Source organism: Rousettus aegyptiacus, unplaced genomic scaffold, assembly GCF_014176215.1.
Source record: "Rousettus aegyptiacus isolate mRouAeg1 unplaced genomic scaffold, mRouAeg1.p scaffold_m13_p_4, whole genome shotgun sequence".
Classification (NCBI taxonomy): Eukaryota; Metazoa; Chordata; class Mammalia; order Chiroptera; family Pteropodidae; genus Rousettus; species Rousettus aegyptiacus.
Genome location: NW_023416307.1, coordinates 20,100,448 through 20,127,561, shown reverse-complemented (window position 1 = coordinate 20,127,561; position 27,114 = coordinate 20,100,448). Strand labels below are relative to the sequence as shown.

Sequence of the window (27,114 nt, the reverse complement as noted above, 5' to 3'; positions counted from 1 at the left end):
ATAGATGAATCGTAGTATGGTCACACATTAGACTATCATTCAGTAATGAGAATGAAGGATCCACAATCGAATATGAAAATATCAATGAATCTCACAAATGTAATACTGAAAGAAGCCAGCCGCAAAAGGATGCATGCTGATTGATTCTATTTACATAAAAGACAAAAACAGGTGAAACTAGTGTATGATATTAGAAATCAGGTCAATAGATGTCCTTGGAGGAGTGAGGTAATGGTTGGGAGAAGGGGCTTCTGGGATCTGGGAGGCAATGTTTTGTTTCTTCTAAGTGTTGGTTATATGGTTATATTCAGTTGGAGAAAATTCATTAAGTTGTACACTTATGCTTTATGAAATTTTTGTATATATGTTGTATTTCAATAACATTTTTTAAGAAAGGCAAATGGACATTTTCTAGAAGCAGGAAAACCAACAAACAGGAAAAATACAACATCCTCACTTTCATCTTTTGTTGAGAAAAATAAAGACTTTGAAAGTGTACCTCTTTTTAAAATATGAATCAAGTAATGGACTAAAGTAGTCAACAGGATAGGAAAAGAGAAGAATATAAAAGCCTCAAGAGATGAGTTCCTATCAGGGACCTAAACGGTCCCCTCCCAGATTGCGGAGAGTTAGAATTTGAGAAGCAGGTCTATCTGAGGTGGTGGTGTGGAAGCCTCTCATTTGTATTCAGAAATGCACTTTTCAGGGTGAAGGGTTAAAGAAGTAGGACTTAGTAGTTAAAATATGGTCACGGATGGGGATTAGGAGTAGCGAAAGTAGTCAGTAGTATTGTAATGACTGTGTGTAGAGCCAGATGGGTGCTAGAGTAATTGGTGGAATCGTGTCATTGCTCCAACTGTACTGTATACTTGGAACTCATAACCAGTGTACTGTATACTTGGAACTCATAATAAAATAAAAATTTTAAAAATGCACTTTCCAAAGCTAGACAGCTGACACAGCAGGCTTAGTGAGTAACGGCCCCACATTTCAATTTATTATCAAAATATTTCCATCAGATGACAAATCTGAAAAGATAAGGAGATGCAGAGCTACATCGATGCAGGCTTGCCCCTTTATTACAGCCACCTCAGGGACAGGTTTAATTTTGAAAATCCTGCTTATAAACTACAAGTCATGTATCTTTAGACAACTGTCCAATGGCAATTTTTAACCCAAGGTTTGTACTTAAAACTTTTCATCAATATGATTTATAAGTTTAAAAAGTCTCAAAATGTTTATCTGTATATCACTTTACAGATCTTGGTTCGTAACCATTTATCTCGGTCTGAAATGTCAATATTCAATGATTACCTATAATAATAATTACTTAGTCATAAATGTAGTTAATAATTAAATATAAAAATTATTATTTATACATTACTACAAATCTCTTAAAAAGACCAAGTTTTGAGAGCGAGAGCAAGAAACTGCTTAGAAAATTTCAGGGAGCCTTAAGAATCCGAGTATCAGTCAAAGCCAAGTATAACAAAAAAACAGTTGTAGACATTTTAGCCCTAAGTACTTAAAAGAAAATGATCTCAGAATGAATAACTGATGACAGGCAAAGTTAGTTTAAACTACATAAGTCCCAATGTCCCGGTATGTATAAGAATTCTTTGGAAGAGACTTGAAGAATAAATGTTGCAAATAAAAGTAAAAACAAGGACTTTAGCAATGTGCCTTTAACTCTCATGCCTCAGTTCTGCTGGTGCCTTTCTCCTCTTCATTTTCCTCTGGATTAGAAACCCTGCTCTATGTAGTGGTGAACACTGATTTTAAAAGACAACATCAAACTGGCAGATCACGTGAGAAACAGAAATGAATGGTAATACTCTCTTTACAAATTAAGCATTATTTACACAGTGAGAAATGATTGATTTGATAAGACATTAGAGCCCCTCCTCCCTCCATGTCTTTTCCAGAATAAACTTCATTTTCATTATGATGCTCTCATCTCTGTTAATTGTCCCCATGTAATAGAGTGGCTTCTGTGGCCCATTCTCTTCGCAGAGTTCCCCATTTCTGCGGTGTTAACAAGTCTAGCCAAGGGCTGCACCAGTTCTTCTGAAGATCACCAAATTCGGCATTTTGTTTCTGGATTCATGTATGAATTTTTGAGGCAATGAAAGGCTTCGGAAAACTCAGGGGAGTTCTGCAAAGTTCCAATAATTCTAAGAAACAAACAAACAAAAGTCACCATCAGCATCTGATATGCATGTCCATACCATGTGGGAGCTCTACAGAACTTCTTTATGTAGGCCCAGCGAGTGAATTTGGAATTTATAGTTTAAAAGAAAAAAAAAAGAAAAGAAATTGGTAGAATGAGATCATTCCTAATTAACAGAATTTGTATGTGGAAAGGTAACAAAGTGTAGAAGTTAAGAGAACAGATTTTGAAGACAGACTATATGGTTTGAACCCTGGTTATGAGTTGCATTCATTTAGCCTCTCGGTGCCTCAGTTTCCTTTCCTGTAAAATGCATATAGTAATAGTACCTGCATTTTAAGGTTGTCATGGGGAGTTAATTTATAAAATAAATGTGTTTGCAAGATAAATGCATAATTCATATTTGGAATTGTAGTTAAACTAAGAAGAATTTGACCAAAGAATAAAATCATGATTTTTCACTATATCTTGAAAGGGCTCACAAAATAATTTAAATATAATGGACTTTAAATAGATATTTGTTGATTTAACAAGGAAGATAATTCTTTTCTTCCCCCCCCCCCCCAGAAAAAAAAGAACTCCATAAATATCAGAAACTTGATTTGGCCTGAATAACTGGAAAGGGCTGGCAACATGACAATTTCTTCTTATCTCTGACCCCAATGGGCAAAAACAACACTGACCAATCTACTATCGGCACCAAGCAGCATTTGAAGGAAGACAAGTCAGTACAATGATGCAGAGGTGATGTTTTCCCATCATCCCCGAACCAGCTCCTTCCCTTCTCTTCCCACTGGGACCACCTGCCACACCCACCTTGGGTTAAGAGGAGGTGGCTGCGAGGCAAGCGGACTGGAATAGTGGGAAGACTAGGAATGAGTTACACAGAGTATGTTTTAAGTTATGAAGATCCGCACACACAGCGGATGTGCTAACGTATACATCTTCCCACTTCTCTCTCCTCGAACCTGTTCTCCACACAGCATTATTAACATTTAAATCAAATTCCATAAATCTCTTACTTAAAACATTCCAGGGGCTTGAAGGAAAGCCATCCACCCCACCGTGACCTCCAATGTCCCGAGGACTCCAGTCTACCTTTCCGGCCACCTCACGATACGTTTCTTTTCCCGTTTCTCATTATAGGCTCAAACTATACTGAACTACTTTCCATTTCTCAAACCAGCCAAGTTCACTCCCTCTTCAGAGCCTGCTGCTCCTGCTGAGCCCACACCCTGCTAAGTGACTCCTCAGTGACTACACGGCTAGCTCCTTCTCAGCCTTCATGTCTCCACTTACACCTCCTCAGAGGCCTGACGCTGTCTAAATTGACTCCTCTCACCTGTACTAGCCCCGTCACAGCACTCACCACAGTTTACAATGACCTGCTCTCCTTTACTTCCTGACATATCCACTACAGCGGAATCTCTACGAAGGCAAAATACTATGTGTACTTGCTCCCTGCTGCACCCCAAAGCCTAGCACAGTGCTTTGCGTATTGCAGGACTCATTGCTCACTGGAGGAATAAATCTGTCGCTTGATCACAGTGATTACATGTACAGGAGTGATAAGGCATTATAAAGAGAAACACTGCTTAGTATTTTTGTTGTTTATTTGCTACTATGAACTCACTAGGACAGAAAGAAAGCTTTTCCTTTCCCAATCCCCATTCTAGGAAAGAAAGACCCATGCTGAACTTCTCAAAGTCTGACTTTCTAATGTGTCATCCATTACCACATCGGCTACCTCTCAATACCGCCCCCCCCCCCCCACCACCTGTCCTTCAGAGAGGATGTAAACATTTTTGGTTTTCAGGACTCCTAGTGGAGTCTTAAAAGAAATCTGTCTGGGATAGAGGTGAGGGTTGAGAACGGGTGGAGGCCAAAGCTGGGGAATTTACATCTGTTAGTCTACCTGGGAGGGAGAAGACTGGCCCACATCCCCAAGCCTGAGGAGGGGCCCCGTAATGGCGTGTGAATGACCAAGACACGCCTCCCTCCTCTCTGATCGGAGGGTGCGTGGCTGTCGGGGAGCCTGATCATCAAAGGTCAGGGTGGCCACAGCAGAGTGGAGACGGAGGCTTGTTGGTAATTTCTAGGCTTCCATGAGGCCTCTGGGTTCTTGTATAGCCCCAGAAAGGAGTGCGCTGAAAACTGCTGAAACTAAATTTCTCACATCCTGGCTTCGGGTGGGAGCTTAGAGTATGAATTAATTTGATGTAAATGTAATAATAAGTGTGTCATTTCCTACATCTGAAAGTTCAGAACAATTCACTTGATACATGGTCAAACATGACTGTATATGTAGGAATAAAAAGATTTAGACATCAGGGCTCCATATGGGTTTTCAGTCTTTTAGGTTCTAGGCCCACAGACTCTGAGTCAGAGAGCTCTGGCCCATTTACTCCGATCTCCTCCCACTTTAAGAAGCCCTGTACACGAACTGAGAGACAACTGTCAGGATGGCCTGACAAGGCCTCCAAGTAAGGAGGCATTGACTTGAAGAGCTGTCGTTGTTGTTGTTTTTAATTTTATTAATTTTTTAAAAGAATTATGTCTTAGGTATAATCATATGAGGACAAGAACTTCAGTAAAAATGTTCAAACCCAGGACTTAATTCTACATTTCTCTTAAACATATTAAGGAAATTAAAAAGAAGAAAAAACTATGCCTCAAAAGAAGTCTTTACAAAACACTACTAGGAGTTAGCAATGTGACAATACTCAACCTAATGCACACTTAACTCTCCAGCTCCATACCACCTCCTCTCTCTGCAGCCAAAGGCTTCACTTAGATCATTTAATTCTGAATAATTAGGTCAACAACATATCTGGGGTTCATTTATTTACCTAGGACTCTAGCTATTGCTTGGTTGTTTATAACATCAAATCTTTGAACAGATGACATAAATAATCTGTTTCGAAACGTGTATACATTATTAATAAAAAAATGAATCCATTCTCTAAGAGTGGGATCATACTTCATTAACATTACATAGAAACCTTACATGAATTTCATGCTATATGAAAACTATATAGTTTTTGTATTTGTGTTTATAATAACAGAAGAGGCTTTTACTGATTATTTCTTAAAATGGTTTAGTTGAACTTTTTACTTTATCCCATAAACGATGTTATTGTACTGCTGCTGTTTATTCCCTTGGCAAATAATGGCTCATATGAAAAACATCTATAGGTGAATGGTGGGGGGAGGAGGAAATGGAAGACAGTGGTCAAAAAGGCATAAACTTTTGGTTTGGATGTCAGCTGAACCTACTGTGGTAATCATTTCATAATATATGCAAATCAAACAATCAAGCTGTATGCCTTAAACTTATGTAGTGATATATGTCAATTATTTCTCAATAAAACTGGAAAACATCAAAACAAAAAACACCTAAGAGAGATGGAATTGGACATCATGTGACCAAGAGTGGACTTTGTATCCTATAACTGACCCGATTACTCCGGTCTGCAATTAACTGGATTTTTGAATTACTGAATAAACATTTTTGCAATTAATGGGTCCTCTGACTTGGCTACAAGGTTAACTAGAACCATTCATGAATAAACTCTCCAATCATTACCATTAACTAATGTTCATGATTCTTTTAAAGTTCACATCAATCAGCATGTTTCACTAAAAATTTATAAAGAAATAAATGCCTAAATAGATTTCTATGTATGAGCTAAAGATTAATAAAAGCTAACAGGACTTCTATAAGACTCACCAAAATCCACTCTAATATTTACAAAAATATCAGAAACAAATGCTAAATGGAGATAAATGGAGAAAACATTGGTATTTCAAAGAGGGTTTAGCTTAAGTATGCTAAATCATGGAATTCTAAGGAACAAAATAGCTATATTACTTGAAAATGTCCACATAAAACACTACAATTTTTTTCATAAGTATTAGTAATCAAGCTATGGAAAATATTTCTCATATTATTAGTGGTGTTAGTTTTATAAAGTGCCCCTTTTCTGACTGGAAAATAGTATCCAGCAAGTGAAGCATCTAAATTAGCCCCATTACTATTTAAGTAGCATACACACTGGTAACATTCTGTCCATTAGGACTTGCTTTAACAAATTACCAGACCCTAACATGTTTCATAGACATATTCCATATAAACAACTTTACAAATTATAGTAAATATAATTTTACAGATAATAGTAAATATTATCCTAACACTCATTCCCTGAAATGACTGTGGATGGCTAACAAAAGCAGGATTTCTAAAAAGAAGTCATTTAAATTGTGAATTCAATTTCTACAATATCAAGGGAAAATGTTTTTGTTTTAAATATTAAACTTTTATAAGTTTATTTAAAAGTATCTAAGACTTTAGTTAGCAAGAATAGGATAATTATAGCTTAGACCTAACAAATGGTTTTATTGATTCAGCTTTATATAAAGAATAATTTGCCTTTTGTTTTTTGTACTGTGGCTGTTTAAGCATAAGACTACCAAAACTTCCTCTGTTTCAGAAATTTCTACATCAACCACTCTACACAATTTTTCAATAGCAACTCAATGTCTCTTAGTTTTCAAGGTTCTTTAAAAAATATGTTTTACTTTGTACAGCCAGGAAGCAGCCTGTTTCCAAAACTAAATGTAACCTCAACCTTTTGCCAAGGAAATCCCTTTACCTCCAGAGAAAATAATTTCCTTGACAAAAGGTTGGCAAAATTTACCCTTAAAAAAAAAAAAAAAAACCATCAACACATACTCTTCTTATTATGAATGAAAAATAATCATAAAGACATCTTTTGGGCCAGAACAAAGAAAATAAAAGTTGAAAATAATTTCACACATTTATAATAAAATGATAAATATTTTTACAAATACAAAATTCTATGTATTTATAAAAAATTGGTAGTTTAAAATTCATAGTAGAAAACAGTTACATATCACTTAACCAGTGATCAGTTATTGACATTCTGAACTATTCAAACATAAGCAATGAACAGTCAGAAGCCCACAAGGAATGTTGCAAAGTCCGTATACTTTATTCATATAAGTTCTTATTCTGTTCATACCTTTCTTATCTAAAACCAATTCTAATACTAATTTTCAAACACGAATATGTAATAGAGACTTTGAATGCATTTTACCATTAATCTTCCTAGCAACTCTCATAACATTTTAATCCTCATTTTACATATCAAGAAATTGAGACACAGACGCTAAGTAACAGCTCGTAAATGGCAAAATCATGGTTGAAACTCATGTGTTTCTTATTTCAAAACTTACATCCATTTTTTCCCATACAAGTGTAAGGAGATATTTTTTTTCTGTGCATATTAAAATGGAGGGATGGGACGGCCACAAGTAACAGAAAAGAGAACCAAAGACAAAACAAACAAACAGGCACAATAAAATGTCCAAATGAAAAGTCAAAAAGCACCACCATTGGTGGCTCTTTAGTGTAGGAATAAGTAGCTCCCCACACTCCAGGTTTTGAGAATTTCACTAGACTAATAAACAGCGAAACCAGAACAATTAGTCATAACAATAATTTGCGTCACCAAAAAAATAAAATAAAAAGATTAGGTTTTGTTCAGGATAGGCAGGAAGGTTGAAAATGTATTTTAAACAGAGCGATTTTAATCCAGTGGTTAAGATAAAAATGTTACTACTCAAGAGACAAGTTTCAGCTATCAAAAAATTAATTAATTTGCAACCCCCATTCTCTGAGGATGACAGATGTACCAATATTACAATAATATTACTTAAATTCACTTAGGTTTCTATGAATATATGCGCTATTTCATCAAGATATGCAGAGCAGAGTTTTGAAAAATTAGATTGTTTGTGTAAGCTTATAATTGCTCCCTGTTATCCTCAGATATGAATTCTTATACTTTAACTTCCAAAGATGAAAGACAACTTTTAAGAACTGAAACTAAAAGTTACTTGGATAAACCATTATGTCAATTGATCCAGTGACTTCTGTTGCTCATCACCTAAAAAGTAGTTAATTTGGATATCCTAGCAAGACTAAATTTAGCTTGAATTATACACACAATGGGCACACAATAAATAGTTGTTGAGTGAATGAATTTTGAAAGAACCATTCAGGTAAATACTGAATTATGATGACAATGAAACTAGAACAAGATGAGTAAATTACTTAATTTTTAAATGTGCTATTTTATTGTTTCACAATTGAATGTGGTTTTTCCCTAGGAGTGAATGATGCAGGCACTATGCTTATGTTTATTTAGCAAGGCCATTTAAAATTTAGCTCATAAGTTCTTTTGTTCTCGAACTCTGTTTTCCAACTATCCTATACAATTTTAAATGTTTTTCAGACATTTTTGCCTTAGAAGGTTGTTGTTGATCAGCAAATCAGTGATGAAGTGTTATAGTATTAGGAATTTAGTTCTAAAATAGATACATAGGATTTAGGATTTAACATTCAAATATTGGTTAGAGTGATTCTCTTTCAATCCAATATTCTCTTAGATTTTATGATTTGGGAAGGACTTTAGATATCTTCTAACTTAACCTTCCATTCTGCAGAGCATTTTTCTCCACTGTCCTTGAGGGGTTGTACTCTGACCTCTGCCTCAAGGTATTCTCTCCCTGGAGTTTTGGGGATAACCTTATTCCCTGTCAGACAATCTCTTACTACTAGGAAGTTTCCCTTTATGTGGAATGGATATCTTTCTTTGGAACAGCTACTCATTGGACTTAGGCCTAAACCTTTCACAGTTTGTTAGAAATGTGTTTGTCCTAGTTTTAAATAGAGCCACTGTTGTGAGGTGATATTTATGTTGGGATCCATCAAGAACTGAGCCTAAGTTACATATATTCTGAAAACAGGAGCACTCAAGGCTATGCTTGTGCAAACAAGACATTTATCCTGATGTGTTCTGATGATCCTAACTGTAACCCTCAAAAGAAAAAAAAAAATACTAGATGTCCAAATGTTATAGAATCAGAGTTAGAAAAGGCCAGTTTCCAAACATAGAAGTAATGGAGCCAATACTGAAGCACCTTGACTGCTCTACCAACCCACGCACCTGAAATTGCCTGGACTGTGGACATCTGTTTTAATGGAGTTGACTGCATATTCTGGCCTGTAGGTCCCACACCACACCTAGGAACAGGGATACAAAAAGAAAAACAGTGTGCTTGGGTTTAATCGAGGATTACTTGTTTGGGGAGGCAAGGGGAAAAGCAAACTTCCTATTTGTAAAAGTTAAATTGGGATTCTGCATTCCTCAACTATTTACTCTTCAAATGATGTTCAATGATAGGCAGCCAGGATCATAATTATCATTAATATGATCTGACAGTCTATTATACACAGTGAAATTTAGTCAAGTCAAAAAATTTGCCACAACTGATTTAAACAAGAAAACTCAGCACGCAATATCTAACTTACTATAAAATTGTAACTCAAAATGATTTTATATCTATCAATCAAGAAAGATATAATACCTGGGCAAAGTTCAAGAAGAATAGTTGCTTGTGATTTAGGTCAAGTCCAGGAAGTAATTTTTCTTCACCATTCTTTTTAACATAATTTTGATAGGCCTAGACAGTTAATGAAACAGAAATATGATGTTTATCATTTTCAAATTATGTATATATATAAATATATGCAAAAGACCATGTAAGCAAGTAATTAACCTTTTGTATCAGAATCATCATAATAATATATTTACATATGGTAACCTACAACTATTTCATGGATTAGAAAGAAAATGAATTTATTTATAAATGCTCTGAAAAGAACAGGATACTGATTAACAGATGACAAGAGCCTAGCACAGGTCAATGGTCAATAAATGTCAGTTGAATGAATAGATGACTTAAATAAGTAATGAAAGACTTATTTAAAGGTAGTTCTATTGATAGATGGATATGTTCAGCTTGTTGGAAGAATGGATTGCCAAGGGAGTCTGTCATTGCTATATTTAGCTTAATTACTACTCTTAGCAAAATATACTCAGTCCAGACTTTGTTTGAGTGATTCTTGCCAAAAGTCAAGGGATTCTCTTAAGATCCCTTAAAGGCCTAGTATCCTATGATTCTAAAAATAAGGATGAGCGATTATTTTGGCACCCTGAAGACAGGGCAAAACAAACCGAACCTTAGTTACATTAGGATGAAGGAATTTAGACTACTTGAACATCAGAAAATGTTCTCAATTCTTAAGAATTTATAGATACAATGGAAAAATGTAGTATTCCTCTGCTAGATATACTTAAGGGATTAACAACAAACTTTTTCAGATATGTCACTTCCAATTTAATATAAAGGTAAGTGATCAATTCGATAAACAGAAGATATGTTTCCTTTCTTTCTACTTGTCATTAACATAGATTTATTGACTCTTTACTATGTAAAGATGCTGGGGAAACGGGGGATACTTGCTCCCTTTTAGGGAGCTCACAATCCAGCAGGGGACAGGGCCTTAGGTGTTACAATTTTATGTACAATAAAATATTTGATGATTATAATTTGCTTAGTTATAATAATCCTGTACTTGCTCTAGGTAAGGATCTCCATGGAAGCATCGGGAACCCAGATTTTTATAGCAGTGATTCTCAATCTGTCTACGTATTAGAATAACCACGGGATTATTAAGAGTGCCAATGCCTTCCAAGCTTCCAGGAAAGATAGAGCGACAGGGAATGAATTTACCCTCCCACTGAAAAAACCAAATGATGGACGAAATATAGGAAACAATGGCTTGCATGATGCTGGACATCAGGAAAAAGGAGAGTGACCTCTGTGAGATGGTAAACAAATAAGATGAGCCCTGATTACCCCAGCTTATTGCCTGAGCTTATCCAGCCTACATCATAGACAAAGGAAACTTGAGTTGAGAAGGAGTTGAGTTCAGGGAAACCAAAGACAGGGTACTGAAGAGGAGAAAGCTACACAGATAGAGGATCTCAAGAGATCAGATGATCGAGTATTCAGCTGAGTATGTGAGTACCAAAGCTAGGGAAGGAAGCACGCATAGGATTAGAGATAAAAATGCCTGGTGCTTACACCTGACAAAAATAAAAGACCTCGAGATTCACACAGTAGGATCTTGCCCCAACAGTGAAGAATAACTATTCTCTTTAGACTGAGCACTCTCCTAGTCTCACTGAATGAGCTGTAAGAGCAAGATCAAAACAGACCAAACCATTTCTGAGAAATTTAACTGTATCCTAGAATAAAGATCAAGAATATTTATAGGAAAACAAAAATCAAAAATATCCAGCACCCAAAGAGGTAAAATGCACACTGTCAGGCATCCAGTAAAAAAATTACCAAGCATTCGAAGAAGCAACGATCTCCTAGGACTTGGCTGGGATTCATTCTTTTGAAAACTCTGCAGCCAGCTTAATCTCCAAAGTCTCACACTCTGATCATCCATGTTCACTGCCAAGTGACAGGCCCCACCAGTCATCTCTCCCACACTGCTCTGATGCTTCCTCGTTCCAGACCCAACCACTGATCCTCTCCTCCACTCCTCTAACCCAAACAGTTCTGTGGTAAACAAATAACGCTACATTCTCATCCACTCCATGGAACACTCAATCCGTCCCCTTAGAGAAGCCTGGTTCTATCCTGGGAACACCCTGTCACCTGTATTTTCTCAAGTAGATTCTGCTGGTTCGCCCACATCTGGACTACCTCATTGTGGGAAGCAGCACACAAAAATCACCCTCACTCTTCATTGTTGCTTCCAAGAATGGAATTCCTCCATTCTGTGAAAATCCCTACTTTTTCTTGTGTGTATGGCATCTACTAGATCATCTAAGAAACCTTATTTATGGAGGGTTTGCAGCTATATCTTCAGCACTAAGAATAGTGTCAAATGCGTAAGTATCTGTTGAAAGCAATAATGAATGGGAGGCTAAATGAGATTCTAAGGGATGCTCCGTGATAAACTCCTCTGGTTATAAGAGTTTGGATGACTAAAAAGCCACATGCTTAAATCCTATCACTTAGTCCCTCACTGTACCATTGTAACTGGACTGAGGTTTAATACTGTGCCCGTGGACTACGCTGGTTATGACTCCTGAACACTTCTTCACCTGTTGTGAAACCAAGGGTCCTGTTCCGCCCATTGACTAATGACTCTGAAACAATCTTTTTTATGGGGCATCTTTTGGAATGAATTTATTTCAGAGATTATTTCTTAGAAAAACGTTGCCTCCTCTGTGAACTGGCACATCTCCACATTTCTGCTGATAGAGCACTCCGTGTTTCATCTGCTCAGCTCCTTAGGCTCAGCTCAATCACAACTGCACAGTCTCTGCTCATTAGCACAGTTACAATCCCCTTTCTCTTCATATTTTCCATTTCCATCATTTATTGCTGATATTATATATGTCCTTTGCAAAAGACTTTAAACGAATGATTAACTACGACAAATACATGCACAACCACTAAAATAGGAAGAGAATATCATTACTCACTCTGTATGCTTGGCCAATACCTCCATTATCAGCGATGTTTTCTCCCAGTGTATTAATCCCATTGAGCTGTTAAAAAAACAAAACAAAACATAGGTTTAAAGACCCCTAACGGTATTATGATTGTTAAGAAAGCATCAATAATTCACTTAAGATTGAACATATCTAAAACGTTTCAAGAGAATGCCGATGACATACATGCTGTCCACCTGCCAGATCCCAGGAGAAGTTTCCATACTGGTACACCATGCACTGGGACTGCTCTTTAAAATTATTTGCAGACTGTTGAGTCCACCAGTCAACGAGGTCTCCATCCTTGTTAAAATTTCTGCCTGTAATATGTTTATTTAGGTGAAATGAGAACTCATCATATCAACAATTACAATAAGATACCTTTAATTCTAAGTGTGAGAACTGAAATATCACTGTGTGAGAGAACATTAAATTGCACGAATAATGAGAGGAACTATTATCCTGTCTTGTCCAGATGGAACCTGGACTGCCAGGGCTTTCTTTGATTAAATGCTTTAGTATTTATTAATCCAGATATTTCACCTACTGGGCTCTTGATATCTAGGCTGGGGCCACCAGACAAACACTCCTGAATTCATGCCATCTTTCTGTGAGATGGCTTTCACCCGAACCACATTTGTTTAATTTGACATTCTGAGATTGTAAAAGGTCAGTATTTTTATTCTGGCATTCATTTCATATCTCCCCCATGACACATTGTGGACTCAGTTTACCTCTACTTCAGCGAAAAGAAAAAGTCACCTTCCTTCCTGGAGTTTCCTGCTAACCTTCAATATGTGGATCGTTTTTTTTTTGTTTGTTTGTTTGTTTTTGGAGCTACGGTGGCATTTACATACGTCATATGTTTAACACTGATAACTATCTTTTTAATAGTTATCTATGATGTAAGAAAAGGGCTATGAAAAACAAACTCACATCGCGGTTCCACCAATTCCTAGCTCTGTAACTTTGAGCAAGTCTTTTATGTGCCTCTATTTTTTTCCATTAAAAAAATGAAAATGGCATTAGCACCTACCTGTGAGAATTACTGTACAGTTAATTAAGTTAATTATACAGTAAGTAAGTCCTTTTCAAAATTATCCTCTTCGCACCTCCTTTTCTTTCTCTAAAGTTAGATCTAGTTAAGGCTTAATTAGTTTCGCCCTCTCGTTCTCTTCCTATTTTCTTTCCACTTGGAACCCAATCTTTGCCATAGCTTCAACTATCAACTCTTTACATATCTCCTGTCTTTACTTATAGTCTCAAATTTAATTGACACTAAATCTACTTTGCCCAATCAAAAATCTGTTTTGCAGCATATAAACATTTGCGTGCCTACTGTTTGCAAGTATAAGATAAAAAAAAAAAAAAAAAAAGAACGAGTCCCTGACAACAAGCAGTTGTAAGAGCCTTATGGCTTACGGACACCTTACTGTTTCATTTTATGTCTAACTTCAAGACATGGACTCTACCCTCTAAAAGTCTGGAGAGATAAGACATAAACAACCATGAAATTAGACCAAATATTATCATTGGTGTTTTCTCAAAGTGAATACGTGTTTCATTCCATCAGAGTGTAAAGCACACACTGCTTAACTCACTATTAGAAATCTACGGTCTTCTTCAGCAACACTTTAAAAGGAGCACTAACAGTCTCGTGATTATTAAGCCAATGATACGTGGATGAATAAATGTGTTTTTATATTGATAAATTATAAGTTTTAATCAGGTTTATTAGGCTATATTTCAGTCAAAGGACTGTCAACGACACCTTACCACTGTCATCGAAGCCATGAGTGATTTCGTGTCCGATGACCATACCGATGCCCCCATAGTTCAATGAGTTAGACTGCTGGGCACTGAAGAAAGGGGGCTGCAGAATGCCAGCCGGGAAGACTAAAAGGAAAGAAGATGGTTAAGGATTATATGTGGCATTATTTTGTAACAGCAGGGCTGGAGTTGGCTTCTTGCCTGCCAAGCTGTTTTCCAGTGTGTCTGTTTCACTTAATTACATACGAAAATATTTTGTGATCCAAACAAATGCAGGTCTTTTCTTATTGATGACAACAAAGAGTTCATCCCAGAGCAGCAACACAGCCCATGATTTATAATCACAATGCACTTGACAATCTCTATTAAGATGGCTTTCTGCTATAAGGAGTTGAGAGCAAGGGGAAATTATCATCTTCGTTCAGAAGGTCTTTCTTCCATTGTAAATATTTGGGAGAAACAGTTAATAAATAACACAAGTGTTACTTGTAATGTTGTCTCTAACGTTTTATCTGCCTACCATAGCTTATTTGATAAAAAGAGCCACTCCATTGAAGATATCCACCAATCACATAACTGTATTTTATTTTCATCAAGGCATTGACTGTTTATTTCTTTATTTATGATAGGTGTCCTTCTTTTTCTTGACTGCATCACCCCCTGCACCTCTACTATTTGCCCTTTGAGAGCAGAGATTTGTATGTCTGTACATATGTTTGTTTTTGAGTTCATTTATTTTTTCAGTTCATTATCTCTGGCATCTAAAACTAGAATGGTGCCTAGAACATTCTGGGTGCTTAGCAAAGGTGTTGCATAAATTAATAACTGATGATAAATAAATGAATAAATGAATTTACTATAGTGTTCTAAAGACTTTAGGAAATAGATAACATTTTTTTAAGTCTACTCTGGCATGTACATTAACTTGCTAACTTTCTACACTTAGATGTATTATTAACTTTTTAAATTTCGTGTGTCAGACATCAAACTCTTCATTTTCTCCCTTAACCATTACTCTCTTGACTTTATTATTTCTGTTAATGACATCTGAAGGGTCTCAATTCACCCAAAGTGAACGCTGTTTACTTATTTTAGATGTTTCCTTTCTTTTACAATGTCTTATACAGTCTACTTAGGATTGGTCTTCCCACTTCCTGTCTCACCCAACTATAATCTAACCTAAATCTGATCTATCCTGCAGCCAGACTGAAGTGCAAGTCTGGTCATTACCACTCCCTGCTATAGAACCTTGGATGGCTTATTATTGCTCTCTAACTAAACACAGAATCTTTTTCCTGGCCTGATTCCAGGGTGTTCTCCTACTTTTCTGCCTCCCTCATGAACTCCCCTTCTCTCATAATGTTCATAATTTAGTAATTTTATCTTTGATGTTTAAAATTCATATCCAGTGAATAACTGAAACATTATGTTCTATAATAAGAAAATATCATTAGTATAACATCTCTTATATGTAAAGCCCTGGGCCACTGCTCTGTGGAATACCAGCAATATAAGGGCTTTCATTTAAGAAATTTAAGATCTAGTTAACAGAGTAGCAAATGTTTCTTTGTCTTTCAGGTAGGGCAAATAGCCTTGCAAGTGTTTCAGAGATAAATATTAGATATTCAAAGAGTAGGCTTCAAAAATATGCTAGGCAATTTTAGTGCTCTCCAGACCTTTAAAAAATCTGTAAAGTTGCCACATTCAAAATGACAAAATAATAATAATAAAATAAATACTTTGGTGAATTTTAATGAAAGTTATACCTCACATGTAGCTAGCTGCCTGAGCTATCGACAGTGCCAAGAAATTATTTTTAGTTTAAAGTATAAAAATTATGTGCAGTACTTTAACTTAAAGTGAACACTATCTCCCACACTATGTACTTTGATTAAAATCCACCCATTATTTAAATGCTCTTATGAAACGTGCCAGCAAGACTAAACATTAACTGTAAAGATCCTGCTGCTTTAATTATACCCGACATGCCATTCTTCAGGCAAGTGATAAGATTTTTATGGCTCATATTAAATACCAGTCTTCAAGTTCAGTTTTGCAAATTATAATTTCTCCTTTTACTCTGTCAGCTAAATCTCTACAATGAGCATTTTCTTCATTGGCCCTATGGCTGTTACTAGTAGACTTCACAACTGTTGATAAAAACCTACTGCTCAGCTGTGCTTTTTTATGTTCATGGATGTCAACAAGTTAGTTACTTAAATAAGTCATTGGCCCATCAAATGAAAGATGTGTTTCTCCCTGTCCCCACCCCCTCACTTCCTTGGTTTATTTTTTGTTTGTTTGTTTAAGGCTGCAAGCAATTCAATTATAGAACCTTTGATATAAATGTCAAGGTTGCAATTAGGTAAAATTATTTTTTTGGTAGAAAAAAATTGAACATTATTTTTATATTAAATGGAATAGCAATATGTTAGAAGTATTTACTCTTAATTTTCAAATCTGAAAATAAGACTCCTATGAATGACTAAGACGACTTTAGAAAATTTAATTATCTCAGGGTTGTCATAGATGGACCCAGGCTGAATATACTAAATACAAATAATCCATGGATTTTCTAAAGTTGAAAAAAAGTTCTGATTGTTAATGAAAAAGGAAAATGCAGAAGTAGTAAGACTTCTCTTATGACTTGATCAATTCCTTGGAAAGGCTTTAAGGTTTAATGAGATAATTGGATAGTGCCTGGAATTTACAGGGAAACATTTTACAAAATATTTGAGTGAAACTTTCCTAACTGCATGAAAGGTTTCTAGAGCTCCGTGGAGTAAATACACAAGGAATAGGAACCAGTAAATTAAACGCTTTCCAATGTATCTTCTCCTGGAAGGCGACTTTTTTTATTGATGTGAAGTGGTAGAGGTATATAAAACGTGGAATGTAGCCTACATGCATGAGTTATGACAAAAAGTGTTGGGAACTGAATTAAAAAGTAGAAATTATTAATATGAATAACTCTTTATATGATAATAAAACAAGTTCTTCTTACCAGGACATAAAAAGACCAACCCGATGAGAAATGTTATGCAATCTTATTTAGGGTATTTGTGTGAGGGTGGGAGGGTCATTTATGAGACATGTGCTATTCCATACCAGTTCTAATTCTGTAATGCATATGATACCAAATCCATTAAGACAGTGCTGCAAAAGTTATATATGTATGCGCGCGCGCACACACACACACACACACACACACACTCACACTCACACATACACACTTTTACCAAGAAGAAACATAGAGATCTGGATCTTCAATTATTTTTAGTTAAGACAATGCCCACTTTGAAGATTTAAAAATGAATTGTCAAAAAGAAAACATCACATGTCAAAGATTTCTCCTCTAGCATGACACTTTCCCTTTCTCTGAACTGCTATTCTTAGCAGACAAGCATATGAAAAGAAGTTAAGAATTTATTGAATTTCGAATTTCCATCAGGTAAATTTGTCTTAAGAATATTTAAAAGCTCTTTCTTATATATTAAGAATGCTTATTACAGCCAATTCTTGATTATTCAGAGGATAATTGTCTGCTTTGAGAAATCTTAGGGCACTTTTATCTTCTTTTACTTTGCTGTGTGCTTATTCAGTCTGAGTGTATTAAATACAAAATGAGAACATCCTCAGTTCTTTTCTGATCAGGGAATCTCTGATGTGGACCAATTTTGAGCCATCTCCAGGGCTGTAGGTAGTTCAGAGCCAAATAAGGTCCTGCCTTGACTTGAACACATGTGTGGAACTGCTCTAGGGAAGGCATGAAGGAGCAAACACATCAGAGTGGTCTAACAGAGAGTCCGTCTGGCTCTTCTTGTTGGGATGACTCAGCATCAGGTCTGATAGGATCCAGGGATCACTCTGAGCTGGATTAAAATGAAGCTATATTCCTTAGTCTGGCCTACTGCAGAACCACAAAGTCTAGGCTGCCTTGCAATTTCATTAAAAGTTAATTATTCTATTTAAGTCCAAATCTGGAATAAACTAGATCTTACACAGACAGAACTACTGAATATCACAAGGAGATCTTCAAAGTAAAGTGTCCACTGTGATAAAGACACTTCTAAGACAAGGTCTAAATGGTTTCTAAGTCTACATTACAACGGATAGACTGCACAGTTCTTGAGTTGATCATTAAACAGTATCTCGTCCTGAGTTTAAGTAATCATTTCACTGGCTGTAAAATGTATCAACCTACACTTTAAGCTAATTGATTTTAACTGGGTGCACATGCCTTAGTTATTAGCTACGTGTTATATAAAGACAACCTTTTTCTGATATGATTCATATTCATGTCACAGACCAAAATGAATTCCAGATGGATTAAAGATTTACTAAAAAAAAAAAAAAAAACCCATAAAAATACTAGAAGAAATTGTAGATTACTTCTTAATTTAACTTAATTTTTAATTTAACTCAGATTTAAAAGCAGTGAGGTAAGGTATATTCTGACTTTAAAATAAAATAAAGGTTATAATTTTAAGTTATTTTTTAACCAATGGTAAAAATCTTGCAGGATTTGAAATCATTTTTAATCTAATTAGCAACAGAATTCAAGAAAAATAATGCTTAGAGGAGAGTATGAGATACAAAAATAGTAGTTGATAAAAATGCTAAAATGATCTTTCTAGATTCTTGACTACACTTAGAAATAAAAGGCTGGACAGAGTATGCCTGGAGAAGCTGGCTCTACTGTTTCGAATACTTCTATTAATATTGAATCAGTTGGGTGCCTTTCTACATACTAAAAGCCTTAGGAAAAAAATGGCCCATTTATGTGATACTTAAGAGAGAGTTTAAAGATGTCAAAGTCTTCTCAGGAAGAGGAAAAATATATATATCTTAGTTATATTAAGCCATTTAGCTATTCATTACATCATTTGTTTATGTATTAATTTCTATACATATTTTTGTCATATTATTAGTGAACATATGAAAATTTTTTCTTTATTGGTCAAAAGTGATTAAGTAAATATAATTTCATATGGTGCAACCTAATATAATTGACTTTTCAACTTTCTGAGCCCCTTGGAATCTTCTAGAAAAAATGATGATACAGAACAGGACCATTTCCACCAGAGTTAGCACACAGAACTGCCAAGAAAATTAAATCTTTGAAAAGTTGCTTCTTGGAACCTTAAACCACATTAAAATGCTGATGCTTAGAAGTCCTAAAGTCAATACAACTTCATAGATAAAAGGGACTTTTAAAAAGCATTTAGAAATAAGATAAACCATTAGCTACAAATGATTTATTGTAAAAAAAAAAACTAATGTGATTTGTACTCATTTAAAATTTGCAATTATAGTGAAAAGAGGTACATACATTTATGTACATGGAGTATATTCAATACATTAGTAACTCAACCTATATTTCCCTTTTATGGGAAATATAAACACATCATGCAATTCACTATAGGTTAGAAATAATAAAGGAATATTAAAGAATTATTTAGAAATAGATCTTACCTATCTGATTTCTGCCTGCGGAATAAAATGCATTGACTACAGCTGCTCCACTTATCCACCTATAGAAAACATAAGAACTTGTTATAAATGATACTGCATTATATGATTCAATCCGCTCACCACAACAAAAGCATCATTACTATCCCTATATAGATCTTAAACTTTCTGTTTGAAATATGATCAACAAATTAAAATTAGCTCAGTAGGTAAGGAAGCTCCTTTGAAGGCATTTGTACTTCTTGACAAACAGAATATATACAGGTCTATAATCTGTTATTTCATTTGCATGAATTTTTATGGAGACATTGGACAGTACGAAACCCATTCAAATGTATCTCTTTGGAAAATGCAATGGATTAAGATTATACTGAAATGTGTTCAGCTTTATGTTCCTGATACTAGGTAACTATGACCAACAATTCTGGAGCAGTTGGCAGAATATTGAAATAGAAGTAGTTAAAATTTCAGATTCAAGTATATTTAAAATTTTTTAAATTCCTAGTTTACAAAGAGCGTTTTTGGGGTAGTTAACTTCAGGTGGCCTGCCTCCAATTATTATTATTTAAAATTATTTTTTAAAAAGAGATATTCAAAATAATTGCACAAAAGTATATCTTTGTATGATAACTGCAAAATGAAATCCAGGTGATTCTTAAATAGATTTGTCTGTTTGTATGCAGTAACTTAGGCTCTGTATAGAATCTACAGATCTTATAAAATAAAACTTCTGACTTCAGAAGACACTACTTTAGTTGAGGAGAGGAGAAAGATGGATAAATAACTATAATACAAAACATAATTTTAAAATTAAAAAAAAATCTCCTAGACAATAATTCAAGAGCATCAAGTTAAAGAATGGGTGCCAATGTTTCCATGTCTTTTTTGCTCAGATGTTATTAGGCCTGCATATCAATAATCATAATCAAACAATTTTGTGCACAAGGATTAATATTACCATCTTAATAGACTATTTTATATATATATTAATGTATCTTTATATATTAATTGAAAAATGGACGCTGACTTTAGATAACCGCCTGAATGTCAGCACACATGTATACACTTAAGACAATCGTATATTATCTAATGGCTTCATTGTAGTTATTCCACTTTAAGGGAATTAGGTGTGGCAATTATTATCCTACTCATGGAAGGAGTTTACAGTAATTAGTCCAATGAGGTTAAATCAGCGCTGTTTCCAGACTCTGCTTTGCGAGATAAGCAGTACAAAGTCAGCTGCCCAAATCAGCATTTTAGCTACACTTTCAGTTAACTATCGTGGGATGTCAGACATGAGTCCTATTTTGAGCTCTAAAAATAACAGAGAGGACCATATATTACAAGTGTCCAATAAATTCTAATTAAGTATGGGTTTTATCTCCAATAACATGACTAAGACATTTATATAACGGATTTTGGCCTTAAAAAAAAAAATCCAGATTACATTTCTGTGAATTTTTCTTTAGGAAGAAAATAAGTTTGAAGATGGAGAATGTTGGCGGGGGGAAGTTGACATGTATTTCTTCTTTAGTTTGATGCTGTTGTTTTAAATAGAGAGAGAAAAAAAAACATTTTCAAACAGGATGGTGTGACTATCAGTCCTCCCTAATTTCATCTCATCGAGTCATCAATATTTTAATTTTTTGAAGGCTTATGATTGCAAGCATATAATTTTATTTATTTTAATTAAATGTCACTTGCTTCCTACATGATTTGTGGTGCCCCACAACAAAAACATGTATAAATAAATCAGAAACTGTTTAAAACAAGTATATTTTGCTTGTGTGACAAAGGTATTATGAAACAAAATATTTATATAAATAAATAAAAATCATGATCAGTAAAAATGATGTATCAGGTCTATGTTTGTAAATATTCGTACAGTTGTTATGACTCAGGTTCCAGTATGGTTGTAAGTTGTCCAGCAGGAGGGACAAAATGGAAAGTGAACTCAAATTACTGAGAAAAAACACTGTTTCTTGTGGTGACTTTAGAAAGGTACTTCTGATGTGTCTTCAACATTTTGATAGCAAATATGGCAGTAGACTTTATGCGCTAACAGCTCATAATTATTTTAATTGTTATAAACGTTCATTTAACATATTTACATGTCTCAGTCATTTTAAGTTTCAGTTTCTCAATTGTGAATTTCTGATGCAGTGATACTATACTCTGCATAGGCTTTTATGGGTAATCACATATAATATGCAAATTATTTGGTTCTGGATTCAGGCACACGGCTAGTAATAAAATACAAATGGTGCCAATCCAAAAATATTTTTTAAATAAATATACTGCAGAGAAAAAGAACTAAAATATTTCAAACAGCGACAGATCTTAAAATTAGGACATAGATGAATGAAGCTTATATTACCATCTCATGTTTATTGCTTTTGTAAAAATAAATGTCATATCTTTTCTTTTGATGCATTTCTGCTTTTCTGTTACATCACTTTGAAAAGTTTAAGATTGCATTTTGATTAATGTTTGTAACTTTCCAACAGGGAGGGTTTTACATATTAAAATGTCCACTGTGAATTATACCGTCAAGAAAATAGGTAGCTATTAAGACCATGGAACACTCAAATAAAATTAGAATTATGGTGGTTAGGATCACAGAGCACTAGTGTAATCTTTAGTGTCCTCGAATCACTCCTGGGAAATTTACCCAGATTCAACTGCACAAGACATATTGTCCCTGGGAATGATCAGAACTTGAAGTACTGTCATTTGATTATTACATCTTAAATAAAGTAAAAATAACAGCTACAGGTTTAATGTCTAATATTTGTGGTCAAATTGCTAAATTAGTATTTCAAAGAAGATTTTTCAAATTAAATGGTGATGTAACAAAAACTGTAAGTTCTTTTGATTTGAATGCAGCCTCAAAGTTTCAGGAGACGCTTCCATTTATGGAATACAGACAAATTTGACCTTGAATAGCAATACAGAAAAGAGACAATGCACAGAAGAAGGGAAAACCAAATGGTGGTGATTCTTGCCCTAAATAATGGCTAGTGTGGGCTGCCTGAAGATACCTTTAAAGTGTGGAGGTCAGACCCTAGCAGCCACTTAAGCAGGTATCACACCTGAGACAGGAGGCAAATAACACCCTGTTCTCTGATTTCTCTCCCTGCCTCTGTGTTCTGTATGTGTAGGAGTAAGGATATGTATGGTGCAGTATTAAGCCAAGAGTGAGAAAGCAAGAAGCAAGAAAACTTTATTTTTAATTTCGGAGATGTAATTCTGTCAGGTAAACTTGTGCTTTGGGGTTTTCAACAGTGGAACAAAGAAGGGCCACTCTATGCAGTGGGGCCCTCAAAGCTGAACTAACAAGCTAGATGGGAAATATAACTGAAATATCTGGAGAGAGGAACCAGGTGTTTCTCCTCTATCTTTTATTACCCTGAAGAACCTAAGTGATGATAAAATGAAAGTACACAAACATAATTTTTACAGCTGGGAAGAGATGCAGACGTCAACAGCCTGATCCTATAGTCTTTTGGATATAATAAATCCACTGGATTGCAAAAGCACCTGGAACCAAACTTCTGGTTCATTCACTCATGTGTAACTTTAAAACTTAAAACAACAAGATAGTTAATGCCCTTTTCCCTAAGAGTGCTGTTTCTCAGCATCTAGTGGTATCGAAGCAACTCCTTCAAAATCATCAATACAATATAGTGGTTGTCTCTGTCTTCCTCAAGTACTCTTTGAAAGGCGAATTTCTCATTTTGTAATCGCAAGAACCACCATAATCCTTTACTTTTATTATTATTCTCTCATCAAGATGTCAGTTTCCTATATACCTTCACTCATTTTTCAAACCACCCATATAAGATAGATGACACCTCCAATTTTCAGGAGTAGAAACTAAGGTACCATACGGTTATCAAATTCTTTCTCCTGTTATACTTATTAACTAAGTGATGCAACTGGGAAAGGGAAGGAAACTAAGGAGAAGGAGGACTCTCATTCCTATCAAATCTCTTACTTCTAAGCTATCGATCTGAATCATACACAAAATTTCATTACAAATACTGAATGCTATTTTCTTGCCAAATTCTTTAAAAATGAAAGTGCTCATTTTTAAATTGCTTCTGTAGGGGAGAAAAAAATTTCCCTCTACCCTTTATAGGATTTTTTCGGTTGGCCTAATAATTAAATTAACATAAAACAGATTAACAGAAAAAAAATTTAATTACGTATGCACAGAAGCCTCACATAGAGAGGGGCTCAGAAATAGGCAGTTGAGGGTCACATGCCCTCCTGAGCTAAGGAGAAGAGATTAGAGACCTGGGGCTTCAAAAAGAAGGAATTCAATTCAAAGGAAAATGGTAAGAACAAATGTTTGGTAAAAAAATGTTTGCCATGCCAGAGACAATGGGACACAGAGAGGAATTTAAACAAACAGTCTGTGGAGAACTTTCCCCAGTTTACCACAACTAGCCCTTACTCTTTGTGGTTACCTCTGGTGTTATCTATCTTCCTTGACCAGGCTTTCTATTTAAGTATTTTTAGGTCATTAAGAGAGAGGGGGAAAAAGCTTTTTCTGAGTCTTTTGGGCCTTGATTGTCTTCAACTCAAAATAATCTCTATGAAAGTGGCACATTCTGGGGTGGCTTGTTCTGAACCCCTTCACTTCACACTTAGGGCTCCCTCTTACTCTAAGAAGTTTTAGGATGCTGGCCTCTACATAACCCTGACAATAATAACATCATAATCAGACAGTAACGACAACAACAACAAATCAACAACAACAATAACTACTATTTAATCAGCACCTACGTTATGTGGCAGGCAAGTATTACAACATACAACGCAATGATCCCACAAGGCAAAAGTAGATGTTACTATCTTCAGTTTATAAAAGAATCATTGAGGCAAGAGGCTGTCTAAGTAGGTTGTCTAAGTTCACATGGCTAATAAGTTTCAGAGTAGAAATCTTAACTCATGCTACCCGTTCCCTCTACTCCCCGTCTCCCACCTTCCCCACCACTGCTCCCTGACCCCACAGCACAAGTTCTTTCCACTGTTCTACAGGTGCATTTTTTTTTTTTTTACCCAAAGGCAAAAGCATGGACTAAAGGGCCTCATTAAACAGTTCACTGTTGTTGCATAAGAGCTGTTAATATAACAGGCATCCTCAGTGAATCATCTTACTGTCTAAGGGGTGAGAGCCACGGCTCCTATTCTGACATTAAATTGGGAGAATCCACTTCTGCTTCAAAAAAAAAAAAAAAAGATAACAGAAATCACTACTCTGATTTCCTCCCTAGAAGTCATCAGTTGGTTGTGCGTGGTTCTAAGTTCAGCAACAAGCACAATCTTTTGAGTCTTCATGTATGTGTGCACCCCCACGTATGTGTTATACCAAATTCAGAGAAATTCCCAATTTGAGAGATATATGGGTGCGTGGATCATTTCTGTCAGAATTTCCTTTTGGTGGCTTTTTCTCTTGATTTAGAAGAATCTCAGGGTCTTTCGGGGAAGCACTGAAACCTCTTCCTTCTCATATAACCCCTAAGCAATGATATAATTCAACATTTTAAGTCTACATCTGTCTAGCTCATTAGATGGGAACTCCATGAAGGTAGAGATAGTCCAGGTTTTCTCTTTTTAAAACTGTGGTAAGAACATCCACTAGGAGATCTATCCTCTTAACACAATTTAAGTGTACAATATATTATTGTTAGCTACAGGCGCAATGCTGTACATCAGATCTCTAGAACTTATTCATCTTGCTTAACTGAAACTTTAGGACTGTTGATTAATAATTTTCCACCCCCAGCCCCTGATAATAATGAATAATGATTCCATTCTTTGATTTTATGAATGTGACTATTTTACATACTATATATATATATATATATATATATATATATCTGTGTGTGTGTATATATATACACACACACAGATATGTATATATACACACACATATATATGTATATAGACAGATAGATAGATAAATAGATAGATAGATAGATAGGTAGAATCATGCTATATTTGTCTTTCTCTGTCTGGCTTATTTCACTTAGTATAAGTGAATCCATGTTGTTGTATATCACACAAATTCCTTCATTTTAAAAGCTGAATAGGATTCTACTGTAGGCATTATCACATTTTCTTTACCCATTCATCTGCTGGTGGAAACTGGTTGTTTCCACATTTAGCTATTATGAATGGTGGTGCGATGGAAGTGGGAGTGCTAACATCGCTGAGACCCTGATTTCAGCTCTTCTCCATATATACCCAGAAGTGAGACACTGCGGACTTATATGGTAAGTTTCTGAGGACCTTCCATACTGCTTTCCATAGCTGCTACTCTTGGCATTCCCATGATGAGTACTAGGGTTCCAATTTGTCCACATACTCGCCAACACTGTTGTCATTTTTTTTTTTTTTTGATAATAGTCATCCTGATAGGAATGATGTGATATCTCATTGTGGTTCTGATTTGCATTTCCCTGATAATTAGTGATATTGAGCATCTTTTCACATACGTGGTGGCCATTTGTAAGTCTTCTTTGAAGAAATGTCTATTCAAGTCCTCAGTCCACTTTTAAATTGGGTTATTACTTTTTTTGTTATTGAATTGTAGGAATTCCTTATATATTTTGGAGATTAGCCCCTTATCAGATATATGATTTACAAATATTTTCTCCTTTTCCATCAGTTGCCTTTTCATTCTGATGATTGTTTCCTTTACTGTGCAGAAACTTTTTAGTTTGATGTAGTCTTCATTGTTAATTTCATGTTTTGTTTGTAATTGTATCTCTAGGACTTAGAACAGTGTTTGGGAACATGATAGTCACTCAATATGTATCTGGGTCTAAGCATATCAATGGGTCCTTCAGGCTCCAAGAGTGCTGGCCCTTCTCATCCTGGGACCGTGGCAGGGTGGAAGGTACAGGTTAACGTGAGGCACTCCGATTATGTGACCTATAGAGAGCAATGGCAACTGGAAGCCATGAGCCATCTAGACATTACCCTCTCAAGAGGGTAAACTTGTATAAAATTTCCAGAATTCCTTTGCAAAGTTCTCCCAGTTTAAAACTTCAACCTTTAAATTATTTATCTTCCCTCCCTACTTCCCTTTCTCCTCTGAACATAAAACAAAACAAAACCCTCCTAGAGTGCTAATTAAAAAGCAGAAATATTTTTACTGATAAAATGTGTTTTGCTTATAACCCCAAAACACACTGGAAAACTGCAAAATCTGTTGGTTTAATGGAAGTATAAGAGATGAAAATC

The 27,114-nt window shown here is 35.3% G+C and overlaps 1 protein-coding gene across 6 annotated transcripts in view; it reads right to left on the bottom strand.

Annotated features, from left to right (window-relative positions):
* Positions 1 to 956: 956 nt before the first annotated feature.
* Positions 957 to 27,114, bottom strand: part of MME (membrane metalloendopeptidase) — an 84,360-nt gene continuing 58,202 nt past the window's right edge. For 4 of the 6 annotated variants that reach the window (XM_036218993.1, XM_036218994.1, XM_036218995.1 and 1 more), the window contains exons 17-23: positions 19,861 to 19,919; positions 14,392 to 14,511; positions 12,802 to 12,935; positions 12,607 to 12,672; positions 9,623 to 9,718; positions 9,202 to 9,278; positions 957 to 2,174 (exon numbers count right to left, since the gene is read on the bottom strand). In XM_036218993.1, coding sequence (XP_036074886.1) covers positions 2,075 to 2,174; positions 9,202 to 9,278; positions 9,623 to 9,718; positions 12,607 to 12,672; positions 12,802 to 12,935; positions 14,392 to 14,511; positions 19,861 to 19,919 — 652 coding nt within the window. In that variant the 3' untranslated portion in view covers positions 957 to 2,074. The remainder of the gene's footprint in view (positions 2,175 to 9,201; positions 9,279 to 9,622; positions 9,719 to 12,606; positions 12,673 to 12,801; positions 12,936 to 14,391; positions 14,512 to 19,860; positions 19,920 to 27,114) is intronic. The other 2 variants (XM_036218991.1, XM_036218992.1) reach the window with 1 other exon arrangement.